Source organism: Thunnus thynnus, chromosome 14 (assembly GCF_963924715.1).
Source record: "Thunnus thynnus chromosome 14, fThuThy2.1, whole genome shotgun sequence".
Taxonomy (NCBI): Eukaryota; Metazoa; Chordata; class Actinopteri; order Scombriformes; family Scombridae; genus Thunnus; species Thunnus thynnus.
Window position 1 is genome coordinate 28,363,916 of NC_089530.1, and position 20,228 is coordinate 28,384,143.

Below are 20,228 nucleotides of genomic sequence, written 5' to 3' on the forward strand. Positions count from 1 at the left end.
GTACGCATTCATGCCCCATTAATGCATGTTACTAACTTGGCTTCTTCCCCCGGAGTTTTTGTGCTTTCTCGTCTAGCAGGTGACCTTCGGTTGCGGACCGCCTGCTGCCCGTGGCTGCGGGACCTCCTGCCGTCTTAATGTAACTTATAGATAAGTTATAAATATATAAAACAGACACTTAAGGTCTATATGAATGTAATAGTATTTTTTTTTCTTCATACATTTGAGCCATGAGGGCTGTGGATGCCTTTCTGTAGCTGTAATCCACCTGCATGAGGGCTGTCTGTCTGTCTGTCTGTCAGCTTTTATCCTGCGTGACTCTGGTTACAAACTTCAGTGTTTCAGAACTACTGAATAAAAAACCCTAAAATATTCTTCTAATAATCAAAATGTGGCAAGATAATAAATAAGTTCGGATGAAGAAGAGAAAAAAACATATTACTAGAGCAAAAAGTGACTTTTCTTGTGAAATACCGGAGAGGTTTATCTGTTCAGGCCTATAATAATGATTCAGATCAAACAGTTTGACAATATTGATTGTCTTCCCTTTATTTATTGATTTATTTGTCTTTATCTTTCTCTATTACTGTAACATTCATAATTTTAGAGTTAATTTTCCTGTGGCTCTGAAACATTATACACAATCCTTAGAGTCCTGACAATAATACTAAGAGGAGCTAATATTGTGTCTGTGGTGAGCAGCTGCTACTCCAGAGTTAATTTGATCATTTGATTTATCTTAATTTCTCCCATCACTTGTCATTGGCTCGGTTTTTCTTTGATTTTTTGTTTTTTTAACGTAGTAGTCGCCGCCGCTACAACTGCCACCTTTGTTTGTAGTTCTGTTGCTGAAAAGCTGAGCGCAGTCTGTGGAAATACTGGTTGATTCAAACATCGTTTTAACTGGAGGCAAAGATGTTCTCATGCAGGAAATGTGTTTGCATCAGCAGTAACTAAAAACAGCTCTGATACAGCGTCAGGAGGGAGAACATTAAACAGTAACGCTGTATCGTTTGAAGGCAGCAGGAAAGACTCCGCTAACAATGAAAACTATTATATATAAATATACTGAATGGCTAATATCACAACGGTCTATCACTAATAATTTCTGTCGGTTTATTTGGATGTTGAATAAACTTTTCTTATGTAGAAGTTACACAAAACATCACACCACCACCAAAAAGAAAATAAAGTTGCACTGCATTGTCTCCTCTGTCGATGGGTGTTATGGTGCTTCAGTTTGTGGACCGCAGTCATGACAGCCAACAGTAGGGAGGTCAAAGGTCAGTGTGCGTGATTAGTTCATCGCTGTAGCCTAGTTTTACCTCCTTACAGCTCAGTATTGTCAGTGGAGGTGAAATAAAATCATCATCTCTGTTTGAGACATTTCTGTGGTTTTAATCCACAATTATTTACTTAAAGATGGAAAATTCTGAACTGTGCATAGACTGAGAGAAATATTTGTATTTATCTTTCTGTGGAGTAATTTAATTTTGTGGCATAATGACACAAAATATAAATAATGACACATATTACAGCAGTGATTGGATTCAGTTTACACTCAGCAAAGTTACTGTCAGTCCATAATTGGATTTGATTAACGTCCATTTTATGAAGTTGTAACTTAAACCAATTTCATCTAAAAGTCTGATAACCTTGATAAAAAACAAAAACAAAACAAAAATACTGATGTTTTATATTTTTTAAAAGTTAATTGAGCCAATAACTGACATGAGGCATTAAAGCGTTAATCATCTGCCCCAAAAGAGCAGCTCTGCAGTGACGTTAAGTCACATGATTCATGTGCGTCGTCATTTAATCACTCAAGCTGTGTCTCATATCACATACTTCTGTTAGTACACTGTGTACACTATGGACTTACTGGCGTAGTGTGAGAATTTGACAGGGTAGTGTTGTCTCAAATCAATCACAGCTGTTGTGCACTCACTGGAAATGATGATCGCAAATTAGCATTAGCTAGCGTTAGCATTCGCATTAACGTTCGTGCTACTGAATCATTACAGACTGTTAAATTAACCCAAAAAACATACTGATGGCTTATATCCGACAACAGTATAGTGGTGCTTAGTGCTAAAAAACACATGTATAACTTACATTGGAACTATGGATACTTCTCGCCCTCAATGGTCGCCATCTTGGCTACGTAGCGGAAGGGGAGGGACCACTTTTCAAACTGGAAATGGCGGCCGAGTACGTTGTAACTTCGGTGAACATCGCCATATTATACAAATGTAAGTTATACATGTGTTTTTTAGCACTAAGCACCACTATACTGTTGTTGGATATAAGCCATCAGTATGTTTTTTGGGTTAATTTAGCAGCCTGTAATGATTTGGTAGCGCAAACGATAACACAAATGCTAACGCTAGCTAATGATAATTTGCGATCGTCATTTCCGGTAAGCGCACAACGGCTGTGTTTGATTTGAGACAACACTACCCTGTAGAAATTCTCACACTACGCCAGTAAGTACACAGTGTACACAGTCGACTAACAGAAGTATGTGATTTGAGACACAGCTCAAGTTTTCCACCTCAGCCAAGCATTTGGGATACATGTGTGTCTATGTGAAAACTTTTTGCAAATATCTTATAATCTGGCTCCTACATTACCCACAATTCAACTGGACTCAATTCAATCAACTGTAGAGATTCTGGTGCGTTATGCTAGTAGGGGCTAACGTAGCCTGGAGCTGTTAGCCTCCAGCAGACATGAGGAGCTACAGAGGTCTGATAACCTCACTTCTCTCTAACTCCTCACCCTCAGATTGTTTTTTTTTTAACTTTTCAAATTTGTAGTCTCGGGTGACATCACTTGAGTCAATTTATCAGATTTCACACAGCTTCCTCTGGAGACACAAAAGACTTTATATGACTTTTTATACAGAAAACACCTGGAAACATCTGTGGAGTTCAACTTTAATGAGAAATACCTCATCGAAGCAGCCAGTCTCCGTCTTGTTTGCTCCAAAATGTCATGCAGAAAAACCCGAAGTCTCTCTGGTTGTTTGGACGCTCTGTGATTCAAACATTTAGATGTTTGTTGTGTTAAAAGGAGAGTCGCACATCATCAGGACAGCCGTCAGTGAGAGTCGATCAGATCAGCGTTTTGTCGTCCACATCCTGTCCTGTCGTCTGGTTCTACATCGGAGCAAGCAGCTGGTGAGAGAGCAGTGTGTGTGTGTGTGTGTGTGTGTGTGTGTGTGTGTGTGTGCTGACTGAGTGTAAAACTGCGTTCCTGCAGGGGACAGTGATGGTCCAAACGCTCAATCACCATCACTTATCAGCCCTGCAGGGTGGCAGCGTCTCCATTCCCGCCATTCTCAACACGCCATCACTGTCAGGTGAGAAACACACAGTGTCTCCAGTCTGCTGATTCACATGTTCCAACAAACACTCTCTCTTTTGTGGCTTCAAAACCTTCAGCAGCTCTTTTAGTTATGAGTTATGGATGATTTTATATTGAATACCAACGTTCACAGTGTCAATACAGGAATGAGTGACTCCTTTATGTATTGAGACAAATTAACGGGTGGATGTCAGGATGGTGGATGGGTCTCACCACCCACCTTCAGTGTTTTCTTTTTTAAAAACCACAGTCTTTCTCTAACCTGAACCGTACTGTAGTTTTTGTGTAGTCACACACAGATACTGTAGACAGGAGGAACTGTAAAAACGCTGGAAATGACATCACAAAGATGTTGTTATTAAACGTAATTTTGGGGTTTTGTAGAATCGTCAACAGATAAATTCCTGAAATGATGAATTTAAATGACTTGTTTTATCTGCCTTTCCATAATGAAACAGCACATATAATATATTTAAGATCAAAGATTTCAAGACTATTTTCTCAACAGGCGGAAGTAGAAAGAAAGAAAATAGTTTGTTTCCTATCGTGGTCAATGTTGGCGTCTTTTAACCATGACCACAATCTTTCTCTAACCTTAATATAATAGTTTTTATACCTAAATCCAACCAAGCCTTAACCATAGAGAAGACATTAACAAGCAATGTTGTACACACCGAGTTTCCCTGTTGTAACTTACAGCTGGGTTTCAACCCGTATCTGGTGATACGGTTTCCTACAAACATATATGGACCCTGGAAACGTCTCCTATGTGTACTTGCATGACAAAGCACAGGTCTAGAAGCTCCGGGAGTTCGTCTTGTCCAATGTTTTGCCCTGATGAAGGTTTTACCTTTATCATAAAATACTGATATTAGACTAGAGCAGTGATTAGTCAATTAATCGAGTCCAATGCCAGATATCCACTGGTTCCAGCCTCCTAAATAAGAAGATTTTATGCTTTGCTTTGTCATATATGATCTGTGTCTTCAGTCATCGGTTGAATGAAAGAAGAATGTGCCTCAGGGCTGTTTGAAATTATAAAAGACATCGTCTGTCAAAACAATTAAGTGATTAATTGAGAAAATAATGGGCAGATTAATTGCTGAACCTTTTCTTTTCTCCTTATTTGACCCTTTTGCTCCGTAGCATTGAGCCTTGAAGGCGGCGATCTTCCCCAAACTAAAAACTGCTGGATACATCTGTGCTGTGAACAGCTGTTTTTCATTCTTTCCTCGGCAATTGAAAATAAAGGAAAAAAAGGTGCAAACAATTCCTACCAAAGAAAGTCCTGTAATTCATGTCATACTGTCTTTATGACTCAGTGTGACTGTGAGACCACGACCACGTTAATAAATAACACATGATGAGTCAGAAATCCTGACATCCTGGCTCTGAAACCACATTTAAAACATCAAATAGAGAGATGCAAATCATAGAAAATATATTTTTACCGTTAAATGTATATTTAAATGTAAAGAAATAAATATTAAGAAAAGTATAAAGATGATTTTAATGGCGAGTCAACCGTTGGTTTGTGGACTCCCGTTCTGAAGCCTTGAGTTCAGTGTTTTGACCGTCGCCATCTTGATTTTTTGGAGCTAGATGTGACCATATCTGGACGAGAGGGTGGGGCTGACCCTAACGCTAGCGCTAACAGCTAGCCTAGTTAGCACGGTGCATGTACAGTCTACAGTTAACTGTGATATTGCTAATGCTAATGCTAATTTCGGCTAGAGAAAAACAGGCTTAAAACAAAATGTGCTCACCATAAAAACTGAACATCTGAGTCTTTAGAGGGTCTTTTAGTTCAATCAAACACTTAACAAAACTTTTTTAGGCGACCAAAACATTACAGTTAACTTTCATGAACTGAAAACACACTAAAATAGTGACAGTTACGCCTGTACTGCTAATCTGGGGTTACGTTATATTATGTAACAACCAAGCAGCAACATCCAGGGCTGAAACATGAAGCCAATGCTGAAGTGCCAAAAACTGCAGTTCCTTGAATGACCACTTGAGGCTCCAACAGCAAGTCAATCCCCATAGACCTCCATGTTAAAATGCCCAACTTTACAGCAGAAATAAACATGTTTACAGCCTGGTACAAACAACGGTTTTGGTCTCTGTAGCTAATTTCCTCTTTCATGACAACTGTACGGGGGGTGAATTTTTTTATAACTCACCCATTTAAATTTTATTAAGCCGTAAAGTTATGCATAATGAAGGACATAGCTGCTTTGAGTGACAGCCATTCGGCCCGCCTCTTTACCCATTTTTGATTGGCTGGGAGTTAGGCAGAGTCATGCACTGCTAAGATGGCGACGGCCGGAGCGGCTCACTTTGAGCTTCAAAACAGCTCTTCAGAATCCAACGGGTGACGTCACGGTACCTACGTCCATATTTTTATACAGTCTATGGTGACAACCAACGTGGTTGCCGTGGTAGCGAAACCCTGCTTTATTGTCTGTTTTACTCTACATTGAACCATAATTTATAAAATGAACATCATGCTGTATTGAAGAAGACTTGAAACTCGCGATTGAGACCATAAACTCATCAGGAAAGTCTTTACTGAGGTAATAAATCAAGTGAGACGTCGACTTCCATACAGTCGGACCGGTGGAGTCGGTTTAAGTCACTTCCGCATTGGCCTCATTTGTCAGACCCGAAGCTTCCCGCCTGGTTTGGGACCACTCTTTGGGTGGGTGTGACATCACTGTCTCAGGCACAAAATTACATCACCACAAATCCTCCCCCCCTTCCTCCTCCTCCTCCTGGCCTGACCCCGCCCGTCTGGGCCGCCCCAGCTGCCAAAACAAGCGAGCGGACCGAGGCGCTGCCCTGACCTAAATTCTCCCAGCGAGACTGCTCTTAAAGCGGCAGAGACACAGACAGACAGACACCACTGAGAGACGGAGAGACACGAGCGTCGAGTCTGAGACGCAGACGGAGACGTTCAGAGACAAAGACTGAAGAGACGCAGATGGAGAGAGACAGAAAAATACAAAAACACAGACAGAAAGAAAAATACAAAAACACAGACAGAGACAGAAAAATACAGACAAAGACGGAGACAGGAAGACATATAGAGGCGACAGACGGAGACAGCGTCTTCAATCATATTTTTCACCGAAACCTGGTTTTGATTCGTAGATTCTGGTGTGAAAATGCAGCAAACTCTGATCAATAACCGACTGATTATTATTATTATTATTAATACTGGTATCATCAGTCTGACACGACCAATAACTTCTCACACCCTCCAAATTATGGAATATTGATGAATTGATTGATAGTTTGGCTTGTTCGAAGTTTGTCTTCTGCATCTTTATATATTTACTTTTATACCGTTTACACAGTAAAAAATATTAAATTAAGGATAAAAGAGGACAAAAACTCACTGAACCCTCAAATCACATCCATATAAAACTAATAATTGAATATATGATGATAGAAATGTTATGAGATTGAATAAAACTTTAATATTAAAGGTATATTATGAAGGTTCAGGCACAGTTTTGGAGACATTAGCTGTAATAATATGATCGTAAAATACCTTCTTATAAATTAACTATATTAATTAGTAAGTGATGCTGAGTTATAGGCATTAGGTTGATCTGGTGAATATTTATCTGCTAAATATATTTTACAATTTTTAGGAAAAATGTTTGATTTCATAAAACTGTGATAATAACGACAATAATCAGATGTAATTGACGAGCTCTCAGGTTTGTGTATCTGCTTCAATAAAACTCATCTGCTGCCACGTTCGTATTTTTACGCAGGACTTCATCTAATTTTAGCCCGTTTTTTATTTTTAGGTCAGTACAGCTGAACGTTGGTGGATGAACACACATACATGTCGATCACGTGACGCCACACACACACACACACACACACACACACACTGCTGAGTGCGAGCAGCAGAGCTCGACGTGTGTAATCTCCACATTCACTCGATTCATTCTGGACTTTTTAACAGCACTGAAATCAGACAGCAGAGGAACAAAACATGCAAAGACCTGCTGACGTTAACCGCAAACTCTTTCAATCATCATAAGAATAAAAAATAAAAAAAAAAGTGCCAAAGAAGCAAAGTGTGGACACACAGAGTGAAGCTGCTGCATGATGAGACCTGCAGGAAATGTAAAAAAACCTTCTTCTCACTACTGAACCGAAGCACACGTTCAAATCTAGATGAATAATAAAACGATACAGTAGTCTGGTGGGTAAAATGTATCTAATAAACCTCCACAAATGTTCCAGTATGAAGGCAAACCTCTAAAATTAAAGATGTAGATATTCTTTCAGAAACACTTTCAGAAACCTTGTAACAAGCTATTAAACACCTCCTCTCATAATAACCATTAATGTGAATAAATCATCCGTCATATGGTAAGTTTTCTAAAAATCAAACTTAATATGTGAAACGTTAAATACTCCTTAAATACTGAAAACATAAAATAATATTGATGAAACAGACGTATGTTAGACTGATAATCAAGAGACGAGTTGCTCACATTAAACCTAAAAAATAAAAAATATATCTGAAAACGAGACGTTTAAAATCATCCTAAAAAGTCACGAAACAAGTAAAAACCTGCTGTTTATAATAATCAATAGACAAATAAAATCACTCAAATGGCTCCAATAGTCACTAATAGCAACAAATACTAATTATAATAAAATGAAAAATAATAAATATTGAAAAAAAAACAAGTCACTTAAAAACTTTTAAATATCTTAAATAAACATTCATGTAATTAAAAAAAAAATACATAAAGTGAAATTCATTGACAAGACTTAAAGTAAAGTTTCTGTTGTGTGTAAAATATGATAAAAATATGTTTTAAAGTCTTTCTACATGAATGAATTATGTCTTCAGCTGGTTTGTAAACAAACATCAATCAGACAGAAAAAAGTTTCAGGTTATTTCATCCTTTTTAATCAAGTTTAGTTTCTCTGAAAAACAAAAAAAAAAACCAAAAACAAAAACAAACAGACAGCAACGAAACAGACAGTACAGACTTCATACAAGTGAACGCTAACAACAAAAGTGCAAAAAAAAAATCAAAACAAACAAAATAAAACTCCCAAAAGTAATTTATACAAAACCAAACTGGAAAAAAAAGTGACACGGAGAGCGATTTAAAAAAAACCAAACAAGTCTGGATCACTTCCTGTTTTCACTTCTGCTGAAGATTTGAACATTTTGAGTGTTTCCGCTTTTTATTTTGCTGCTAAAAATGTATTAATGTTTTTATTTATGGGCCTATAATCATATCTGAATGTGTGTTGACGGGGTTCAGCCTGTTTGTGGAGCTTGAGGAGGTTTTTTTTATTTTTTATTTTGGTCAGAGGTTATTTTAGGTTTTCTGATTTACACTGTAAAAAATGAGGGTGGTGGGGAAGAAAAAAACCTACCATTCAGCAGTTTGCAGTTTGCATGCTCAGCTGTTTAAAATATCAACAAACAAATACAGAAAAGGCTCATTTCTCAAAAAATTCAAAGACTCAAAATGAAATATATTTGAATTAAATCCAACCCACAACCTGCAGATGATATTTACTTCACAATAAAAGGCCCAACGTGGCTGATAGTTTTAATCATATTCAATAATCAGTGCACTTTCATATTCATGCCAGCAGTATCTGGAGTCTTTATTTCCTTTAAATTGTACTTTTTTCCCAATTTTTTAAATCTTCTATTTATTTGCTCGGCTGCACATCGACCATAAATGTCTGTTCTGTAAAAAATATCATCATCTGCTGCATCGTGTTTTCTCTCTCGGAGGTTTGATTTGCTTTATTTTTGCAGAGGCGACATTTATTTGATTGTGTTGCAGAGCTCAGACATCACTGACCCGAGATCTGAGGGGGAACCGATCGATCGATACCGCAGCGATCGATACTTTGATAGTCAAAACGCTGCTGGTTGGATGTACAACAAGTTATTTTAACGCAGTCGCAAGGCTCAATGATGTAAAATGCATTTCTGCACTTTAATATTATTTATGTTTTTCTTTATAAACAATCAGGAAAATCTGCAAAATCAGCATCAAAATATGTTTTCTGTGTATTTATCTGATCTTATTTGTCTCTTGTTGGTGTTTTATAGAATTATTTTGTGCTATTAAACTGTTACGGAGGCCAGTTAGTGTCATGTGACTTCAAATGTTACCAATTAAAAATTATTTTAAATAATTTATTGAGGGTTTTTTTTTTTTTTATCAGTTTGAGAAAAAAAAAATCAGATTGATACAAGCAGCATTTCCAAATGAACATGACTGTGGTGAAACTCAGCATCTTCAGCTGCAAATTTAAATTTGGGGACTTTTTAAAATGAATTGTGTATAAAAATAATAAATATGTTTTAAGTGTTGAGCTACAAACCTGCCGCATGTTGAAATGAAGCTAAAATTACGCTTCATTAAACAAAAATGTGCAAAAAAAAAGTTCTATTATTTAAATCATATTTTTCCATTTTTTACCTTAAAACAACAAGTTGTGTCTTCAGTCAGACCGCGGTATCGATCAGATCGTCACATTACAACATTAATATCGGGAGCAGATTAAATATGGCGGCCTGCCGATGTCAGCTGATGCACATTATAAAGATACACAAGCTGCACTTTTTACTCCCAAAAATTAAATTAAATTACATTTAATTTAAATGTTGCACATTTAAGCCACCAGTGCAGCTGACTGAAAACCTCCTATCTCCATTTCTATTTGTTGATTTTAGTGCAAACTGAAACATTTCAAAGATCTGATTGATCATTTATTTTTTCAGCTCCTCAAGTGAATAAAATTGTTTAGATAATTCCAAAATATGCACTTTAATCCATCTAAAATTAAACTGAGCTAAAAGTGAGCAACTTGAGGCAACTCTATAGTGAGTCAAAGACCGTGAGATTAGGTTGAAAGCTCCGGAAAGAATCCGTAAGTAAGATTTTTATTTTTTCCCCCAAAAGTACTTTTTTCTTTACTCAATAAAACTGTTTATATTTGTGTGTTTTTTTTTTAAATACAAGTATTTGTTTTGGAGATAGAAGTTTTCATCCTGACAGCAGCTGTATGTGTGTGTTGAAGGCCTGAAGCCCCAAAAACCTGCAGAACTACGTCCCAGCATGTCGAGGCCTGTTACACAACTTTTACCGGGAAACCGGAGGCTTAAGAAATAAAACGGGATGGAAACGACAAAAGTTATGTTTTTGTTTTTTTGTTGTTGTTGTTGTTTCTTTTTTTTTTTTTTAATAAAAATTAATTATTAGGAGGTTATTTGTTTAGCCCATACAGCGGCACTTGGCGCACATGCGCAGGAGGTTTCATGCTCATACAGGCCTACACACACACACACACACACACACACACACACACACACACACACACACACACACTCTAAAACTGAAAGGGACAATGTGGGCTTATAATGAACAGAAAACACAAAAAAACTCTTAATTCAGCTGCGTTGTTTTGCATAATTTTACATATGAAGAGTTCTTTTCCAAATACATATATCCATTTATTTATTTAAAGGGGCTTAAAGTCAAAAGTTATTATTATTATTTATGCTGAAAAGCAGCAGTAAGGTTGTTTTTTTTTTTTGCTCTCCCACATTGAAAAAAGTTCATATTTTGGATATTATCATTTTGGAAGGAAACTCTTCACAGAGAGAAGTTTTTTTTTATCATCATTATTAATATTATTATTATTATGAATATTCCGGGGTCAAACCTGAGTAGAGATATGATTTGTAGGCTTATTTTTCCTCTCAAACCCCTGATTGTTTCTGCTGATTTTAAGGCTTTATTTGTTCATTTACTTCCTCCCAAAAAAGAAAAAGAGCAAAGAAAAAGTTTTGATTGTCTTTTTTTTTCTCTCCTTGATTATCTCAAAATTCATAAATAGGCTAATTATTAACCCTGTATGTCTTGTTTCGCCCCCCCCCTCCCCCCTCCCCCCGCTTCCTCAATACTGATGAGTATACACTAACAAATAGAATTTAAATACATTGTACAATAAATACAAAACATAAATAAAAGACTCAAAGAAAGTACTGAAAATCTTTGTACAAGATATAAATAGCTTGAAATATACTTATAGCGTTACCTTTGGCAAGTCTAGTTTACAGTTGTACAACCCGCGGGTAACAAAAGTTTGTCCCTTTTTCAATAAAATGCGAAGAAATAATCAAAATAACCCCGTTGCACTTCGGGGCAGAATATGGCCAAAAAAGTTTCACTTCATATATATATTTTTTTGCGATCAATGTTTGATATTTACCACTTATTATTTGCCCTTAACATGACGTCTTTTGTGCGTCCTCGTCCCGGTGCCATCCACGGAGAGGTGACGGTGAGGGGGAGGAGGGGGGAGGAGGGGAGAGAGGAGGGAGGAGGGGGGAGTTCAGTTTAGGAAAGCGTTTGGGGTCACCCTCTTTTGATGGGACAGCACCCCGGGGAACCCCGCGGACACGCCCGGGGAGAAGGCCGGTAGGGAGCTGTTTCTGAGCGAGTCCGATAGCAGAGACTGCGGCGAGCTGCTGGTCGCCAGGCCGCCGTATCCCGGTGCGCCCTGCTGGAGATGCGGCGGCGGCGGATGCGGCGGCCCTCCTCCAGGCTGCCCCGGTGCCGCTGCAGCCGCGTGTTGGGTCCCTGAGACAAAATACCCGGCAGTTTGTCCGGACAGCAGCCCGACCGGCGACGTGCTCATCCCGTAACTGTTCGTCAAGCCCAGCGCCCCGGCGGCTGACCCGCCGAGGATGGAGCGCCCCAGGTCCCCGTTGCTCAGCTGCTCCACCGCGGGCAGCAGCGACCCGTAGCCGGCAGCCTGGTTCAAAAATCCGGGTGAGGATCCGTTGTAGTGCGGGTGATGGTGGTGGTGATGGTGCAGGGAGAGAAACGGAGAAATCTGCCAGTAGAGCGGGTTGTTCGCCCGCTCGTTAATCCCTAAGCCGAGTGGAGCGAAGCGCAGACCGCGTTTCATCGCCAGCTTGCCCCGGGAGGTGGCGGAGCGCCTGCGGAGCTTCCCGGTAGTCCCCCCGATGAAAACATCATCGCTGCTCGGGTCCAGCATCCAGTAGTTCCCCTTCCCCGGGTCGTCGTAGTGCCTGGGCACCTTGACAAAGCACTTATTGAGGCTCAGGTTGTGCCGGATGGAGTTCTGCCAGCCCTGCTTGTGCTCCCGGTAATACGGGAAGTTTTTCATGATAAACTCATAGATGCCGTTCAGCGTGAGCCGCTTCTCGGGGCTCTGCCGGATGGCCATCATGATCAGGGCGTTGTAGCTGAACGGAGGCTTGTCATATTTCCCGTTTTTCCCGCTATTATTGCCGTTATTATTCTGCTCCGGTGTTGCCTTGGCGCCGTCCCCTCCTCCGCCTCCCCCACCGCCCTCCTCCTCCTCTTCCCCCTGCTCCTCCTTGCCCGGTTTCTCCGGGTCCAGCGCGCCGGCTGTGGAGTCTACCTCCGGTGGGTCCAGCGACTTCTCAGAGTCAGAACCCGGAGAGGGAGAGAGGGTCCCGGGGATGCCGATGACCGCGGCGGCGGCGGCGGCAGCAGCAGCAGCGGAGTCCGTTCTGTCGCACTTGGAGGGCAGCAGGAGGCTCTTGATGCTGAAGGAGGAGGACCGGTGGACGGTCGGCGGGTCTTTTACATCCTCCATGCCCGGTGGCAGGTCTCCCAAAAATACGAGGAATAAATAATAATAAAAAAAATAACAACAACAACAACAACAACTCCAAGCTCGTCCACCTCCGTTATCCGGGCTGGAAACGAAAGAGAGACAGAGAGGAGAGAGAAAGGAGGGTCAGGATGAGAGATGCATGGATGGAGGAGTGGAGAGAGAGAAAAGAGACAGACAGAGAGAGAGAGAGAGAGAGAGAGAGAGAGAGAGAGAGAGAGAGAGAGAGAGAGAGAGAGAGAGAGAGAGAGAGAGCGTGGCTTGGACGTGGAGAAATTAGTAATTAAGGAGGTTCCGACTCGCGGCTACATCACGGAGAGGAGGAGCTTCTCCAACTTGGTGATTTTGTCAACAAATCCTCTTTTCTGCTTCTTCCTCTCCGTCTCTCCGTCTTCAAACGGAGACTCTGACGACCTTTAATGTCTCCAAAAACACAAACCTGTCATTTTTATCTGCTCTCTTTAATCTCCCCTCTTCCCGTCGGTGTTTACGCGCGTGCACCTCTCCCCTAAATTCGCTCTTGTAATTGTGCCGTGCGTCACGCATCACCCTCCTCTCAGCGCATGTGTGCGTAAAATCCCGTCCTGAGCTTGTGCGTAAAAGCGCACGTCTCTCTGTGTGTGTGTGTGCGCGCGCGCGCCTGTGCGTGTGCGTAAAAGCGCGCATGCAGGCATTCGGGGCAGGCAGCCTCCTCGGCTTTGTTTTCTCAACGACAATAATAGTTTGAATTCATGTCGGCAAACACAGCGCGTGCACGGTCAGTGTGCGCTCATGTGTGTGGTTTTTGGGAAAGGAGGAGGAGGAGGAGGAGGAGAAGGAGGAGGAGGCGGGGTGAAGCATTGTCTACTAATAAAAATCATTGTGCCAGGCAGGAAGCATGAGCGCGCGCGCACAGGCACGCAAGCACACACACACACATACACACACACACACACACACACACACACACACACACACACACACACACACACACACACACACACAGGCAGCAGGTCTGACGCTGTAACCAGAGCGCCTCCTGTTGGCAGCAGTCAGGATTACAAATGAACCTGTTTATTTTCTGACTGCTGTAAGTAAACTTAATAATAATTATACTTATTAATTTATCATTATTATTATTATCATTATTATTATTATAGATGATCCATCTTGTTCGTTAAGCTCTTAAAACCTGATTTTTCTCCTAATTTTTTTCCTTCAGTTGGTTTTAAATGCAGTAAAAAACTTTCTCCAGTGTTTCAATGTCACATATTCTGTCACATGTTTACACTGAGTCAAACCCAAGACTCCATATTTAGCACTTTAGCTGCCATTGAAGATACTGAGGTTTTATAATAAAACATAAATTACTTAAACAAAATTATATTCCAGGCTGTGTGAGGAAACAGTTTTTAGAACATATACACGTTATATAAAATAAATCTGAACAGTTAAATGAACTAATATAATGTAAAAAGAATGTTTTTAACTTCTTGGAGTGGTGGAAGATTTCAACTCTATTATTAAAACTTGACCACATGAAACTGTGACTGAGAGTTTAAATGATGTTTGGTCAAATAATAAGTTTGTTTGAGCATATTTTCTGAATGTACATCGTCCTCATTTAATGTATCAATTAAAATATTAACTTTGAGTGTGTGTGTGTGTGTGTGTGTGTGTGTGTGTGTGTTAAGCTGCTGTTAGTAGCTGACATTTTAAAATAAAAATCTTTCTTTAGGCCTTTATTTATCTAAACATGACGTAACTTCCTGTTAAAACGTTGCGTCTCGGACTGTTTTCCTACATATGTGAATATTAAATCGTAAAACCGGATCAGGACTCGGGCGCTGCGGTCTCGTGGCGTCCTCGGCCGGGCCCGCGGGCCATATCGAGGGGCAGGCCTTGAGCACGTGCATCTCTTTGTTCCCAACTATTAATGAATCGGTACGACCGATTTTCATATATAATACACATTAAAATCATCGTCATGTGACCTCTGCACAGGAATCAATAACTTCATCCATCGATAATTCAACGCACCGCCCGGCGCATGCGCGTGTCCTGCAGGTGAGTACAGGTGTTTATAGTGGAGGCTCCACTCTGCTGCAGATTTAATACAACTTTTTTTTATGAATGTATTACTGCAGTTTGTTGTCTGTATTGGTTTGTTTACGGCTGTTCAGATTGTTGTTGTTTACATCATTTCATATTATATCACCAGGCTGAACATATGGATCATAAAAGAGCTGCTGGACCCCCGTTAACCCCCTCCTCACCTCCCTGCTCTGTGTCTCTAAACTGGAATAATACGTCCAGATTAAACATTAATGTAGAAATATGCAACACATAAGCACAAAACTTCAATAGATTTTGACGCAGTGACTCTTAAAGCCTTTTACTCATCAATTAAAGCAGTTTATTTTCTCAATTAGTCGATTGATCATTTTGAGCCCGAGGTGATGGTTTCATATATCTTGTTTTGTCTGATCAACAGTCCAAAAAACATATAAAACATATTCAGTTTATTATCATGTACGACACATAAAGAAGCAACCAGTAAATATTTTTCCTTACAAGATGAATAAAACCATTAGTCGACTAATCGCAGCTCTAGCAGCTCTATCATGTTATCAATTAATCATTTTTGTCTATAAAACGTCAGGAAGTATTGAAAATGAAAAAGTTATGTATTCAAATAACTTGTTTCCTCACGTTTGAGAGGCTGGAAACTCATTTAGAAATATTAATCAATCATCAAAATAGCTTCTGATTAATTTTCTGTCGATCGACTGATTGATTCATGTCGTGCTTTATGGCTTCATTTCCCCCCAAATTTCCAGTGAAGTTAAGCGAGTCCAGCAGACTTACAGTAAGCCTGCAGCTTTTAGGGCTCCTGGAGATTTGCCTGCTTGTTAATCCAGCTCTGCTGCTGCTGGCTGCAGGCGAGTGAAGCACTTTTAGGCAGTTAAAATAAACAGCAAACATTCTTCTAAACATATTTTTCCAAAACACAATAATGATTTAATTTTTTTTGGAGTCGCAGCTGAAAGAACAAACCTGACAGAACTTTTCATCCTTTAGTTGAACTGAACTGTGTTTTTAAAGAAAGTTTCACCTTTTACAGTTAAAAAATACAGTTTGTTGACTGACAGTAACACAGACTAATCAAAATTATTTATATTTATTTGTTACATAAATTCCAGTTTAATGCAGTTTTTTAAAAAAATCACATATTTGTCATTTTTTCTCCTGGTTGCAGCTTCTCCTCTGTGATGTTTCCTCCTTTCATCAGTTTCATGTCACTGGTTCATCAGTCAAAGATCAAAACTCTTAAAATCCCACCAAAGTTTTTTAAGTGATGTTTTTAATTTTTCAGTTTAATTTCAGTTTGGAGTCGCAGAAAAAAAAAAACAAAACGTTTATCTGAAACAAAACATGTTGTTAAAATTTGAACAGATTTCACAAACTGCCTTCAGTGTCTCACACACTGAGCTCCGTGATCACTGTTTGTTTGCACTCACTGCAGATTTTGTATGACAACAAAGCTGAAATCCAGATTACACACACACACACACACACACACACACACACACACACACACACACACGAGGCCTTCCTCCTCCAATCTGCCGTATTAAATCTCTGCTGTGTTTTAGTGCCAGATGGTGCTTCTGTTTAACTTTAACCAGATCTGTACCTCCAACAAAGGCTCTGTTTGGGCTACACACACACACACACACACACACACACACACACTACCTCTGATACCCTAAAACATGAGATTAAAGACAATTTGATACGATTTGTTATGAGATGGATTTTTGTAGTTTTGTCACTAATAATAACACTTTTTTCACCAGTTTAAAGGACACATATTCTGCACATTTACAGGTATATATGTATATTCTGGGGCTCTACTGGAATATCTTTGTATGATTTCCAGTTAAAAACTCCTTATTTATCTTCTACTGGTCCTTTATGCAGCCCCTCAGTTCAGCCTCTGTCTGAAACAGGCCATTTTAGCTCCTGTCTCTTTAAAGGGGACGTATTATTAGTATTTTCCTTATTTTCAGACATACATATAATGTCACAATGTCGGATGTTCATGTTAAAAGTGGCCGACGTGTCAAATAACGAGGTAAACGTATGTAGCAGTAATCCCTGTGAGCCTCAGACTGCTCTGAACGCTAAGTTTCCAACGTTTTTTTCTACTTTCAGCCCGAGCTGATGTCATTTCGTGACGGATTTCTTTATATGGACATCTGCTACATGCACGAGTTCGCTGCTCTGCTCAGGGAGTAGTTGCGCAGAGCCTAGACGCCATCACACACCACAGCAAAGTAAAATAAGTAGTTCACCTGTTAGAGGTGTGCTGGTCGTCTGCAGCTCTTCATCATACATCATCATCACTGTGGCTGTTTCTGCTTCTACTCTTCCTCCCTGCGTTATTTCTAACTGACCTGCTCATCAAATAGCTCCAAATAGCTCCATATGTCGTTTTTTCGACCGGTTTTTAGCGCCACTAACGAAGCTCCGCTAAGTCAGTCAGTGAGGAACACGTTTTTACTTCCTGTAAATTCTTCCCAATAAAAGTCTCCAGTTTGCTAGTCATTAAAAGCTTTTAATTTGAAGCAGTAAAGCAGGAAATGTTTGGACACAACTCTGATACGTAAAGCTGACCAATCAGAACAGAGTGGGCTCATCAGGAGGCGGGGCCTTAAAGAGACAGGCGCTAAAACGGCCTGTTTCAGACAGAGGCTGAACTGAGGGACTGCATAAAGCACCAGTAGAAGATAAATAAGGAGTTTTTTTAACTTTTGAATCATGCAGAGCTACTCTAGCGGAGTCCAGAAGTAAAAATTTAGAGCTGAAATGAGCATAATAGGTCCTCTTTAATGCCCCCCTCCTGATGAGCCCACTCTGTTCTGATTGGTCAGCTTCAGGAAGGTAGAAAAAAACAACACAAACGAAGCGTTCAGGTCAGGTTGAAGCCCCGACTTTTGGCTTGCAGGCACCTCAAGTTTTGGAACTTTAACCATGTTTAACATCTGACATCATAACAGGATATAAATGACAGAAAACCACAAAAAGCAGAATATGTCTCCTTTAATATCTGTGATCTGTGAACGTGATGACATCACTAAAGAGAAACATGTCTGTCATTTTTGACTCTGTGTTAAAATTTGACAAACATATAAATAAGCATTAGCAGTGGCTTTTCCTGCATTAGGTCGATTTGGAGATCTGGAGAGTCGTCTCTATTAATTCTCTTAATGTTTCAGTCTTTCCCATAATTCACCTGAAGCTGGTTGAAAATGCAGCAGCTGGACTCCTCACTGATACCAATAAGCATGGCCTCCCTTTACTGGTTCCCACTGAGATATAGAACTGATTTTAACATGTTTTTATTTGTTTTTAAAGCTCTGCGTAGATTCTCTGATCTCCTCAATCCATATTCAACTTCCAGACTCTCTGATCGGTTATTCCTCTCTCTTCCATCTTCCCAGTCAAAATCCAAAAGCTTTTTTCCATTTCTGCCCCCAGATTGTGGACCAGTTTGCCCCGAACTGCCAGATCTTCCCCTTCAATTAGCACCTTTAAATCCCGGTTAAAGACCCAACTGAATATGATTGTATTTGAGTCTCCTTAATCGTTACTATAACGATAAAACTATTTTAAACTTGTCTTATTTTCTAAATTTCTCTGTAAAGCAGTTTAGTCAACACCTGGTTTTAAATGTGCAATAAAACTTTTACCCAATCTGTCACTTCCTGCTTCAACTTTGACCTACTGTACTTGCCGTACTTGTACTCGTGTCCTCAGAGCTTTCAGTTCGACCTCCAAACAAACTGGTTTTCCGATCTGATCATCTGATTACATTTCTGGACCCACCAGACTTCTTTTTAGTGACGTCAGCATGTTGCCAGATCTCAGCGATTAACCTGGTGAGGAAAATAACACCCGAGTTACACGTCGTCATCTGGAACGATCTCTCGGTGAACATTAACAGGATGGAGAAGGTAACTTTAAAAAGATGCTCAACAGACAATGACAACAAATGTTGCTTATAGGACTCAATGTGCTCTTACATTAATGATTATGGGCTTAACCACTTACCATAAGGTAAGCAGCCTGCACTGTAAGCTTGCACCATAAGGGGAAACTCCATTCATCTATCCGTCGTCATTACCTGATTATCCTGAGCAGGGTTTCAGTGGGTGGGGGGGTCTGACCTACTGGATGAGAGGAAGAGTTTAACCCCGACACATGTGGAAGGACACAGGATGAATCCCAACGTCCAGACTCGCAGACCGACGTGCTGTGATGTGTTCACAGTCTGTGAGGCCATAAAAGACTTTATTAGACAGGGGCTGAAGGAAAATTCATATTCCCAGTTCTAATCCTGTGTCCCTGTATCAACTGGTCATGTATCTCGTTATATGACACATATATGTACAATAAATCATTTTTCAGTGTTTTTACAGCAACCTCTGTCTTTTCACTTCCTATAAAATGTTTTCAAAATGTTTTCACTCATCTTGAACTCAAAAATTTTACCAATCAAATGTGAGTCTAGTTAACTGCAAGCATCATATAAAACAGCACTGTACTGTTTGTGAGTCGTAGCAGCTAACAGAGCAATATGGAGAGAGATGGGAAGAGATGTGAGTTTGGATATCAGAGGACAAAAACTGTGTTTCATTTGCAGATAATGTTGCTGAAGTCTGATTCATTCACGTCTCCCTCGTCGTCCTCCTGATCTAACGACAGGTGAGAGAGGTCTGTCCTCTGTAGCGGAGTATCGCACCAAACTCAACACTAACCATTAAATGTGAAGTATTTGATTTAAACACACCACTCAAAGCTGAAGATGCTCAAACTTCTGTTTCACTGCGACGTCACTCGTTTCCATTATGATCAATCAAAATTTATGACCCTGTAATTCATTTGAAAGAACGTTGTTGAATGTTTTTAGTGGTACTGACTTATGCAATATAAACCTCACTGCATCTGTTCACTTACAGGCCTACGTAAAAAATATATTATATTTTGTTATGACTCTAACTTTTACGTTGCCGTACACCTTCTATGAACTATGGGTAATCTTCAGAGCGAAGTCTGCAGCTCAGGCAGACTCTCAGGTCTCTTGTGCACTTGAGGAATTGTGGATTTAGACGTTGACACTCACAGAC

At 39.9% G+C, this 20,228-nt stretch overlaps 1 protein-coding gene and 1 long non-coding RNA gene across 2 annotated transcripts; one reads left to right on the plus strand and one right to left on the minus strand.

Moving 5' to 3' along the window:
- Positions 1-1,231: 1,231 nt before the first annotated feature.
- On the plus strand, positions 1,232-19,523 carry LOC137197414 (uncharacterized). Its single transcript, XR_010931420.1, has 5 exons — positions 1,232-1,287; positions 3,079-3,182; positions 3,265-3,364; positions 18,580-18,687; positions 18,859-19,523. It is a non-coding gene; the product is annotated as an uncharacterized lncRNA (long non-coding RNA).
- Positions 10,406-13,368, minus strand: LOC137197412 (forkhead box protein G1-like). Its single transcript, XM_067610816.1, has one exon. It carries the CDS (start codon positions 13,036-13,038, stop codon positions 11,782-11,784), a length of 1,257 nt encoding a protein of 418 aa, XP_067466917.1. The 5' UTR covers positions 13,039-13,368; the 3' UTR covers positions 10,406-11,781.
- Positions 19,524-20,228: the final 705 nt, after the last annotated feature.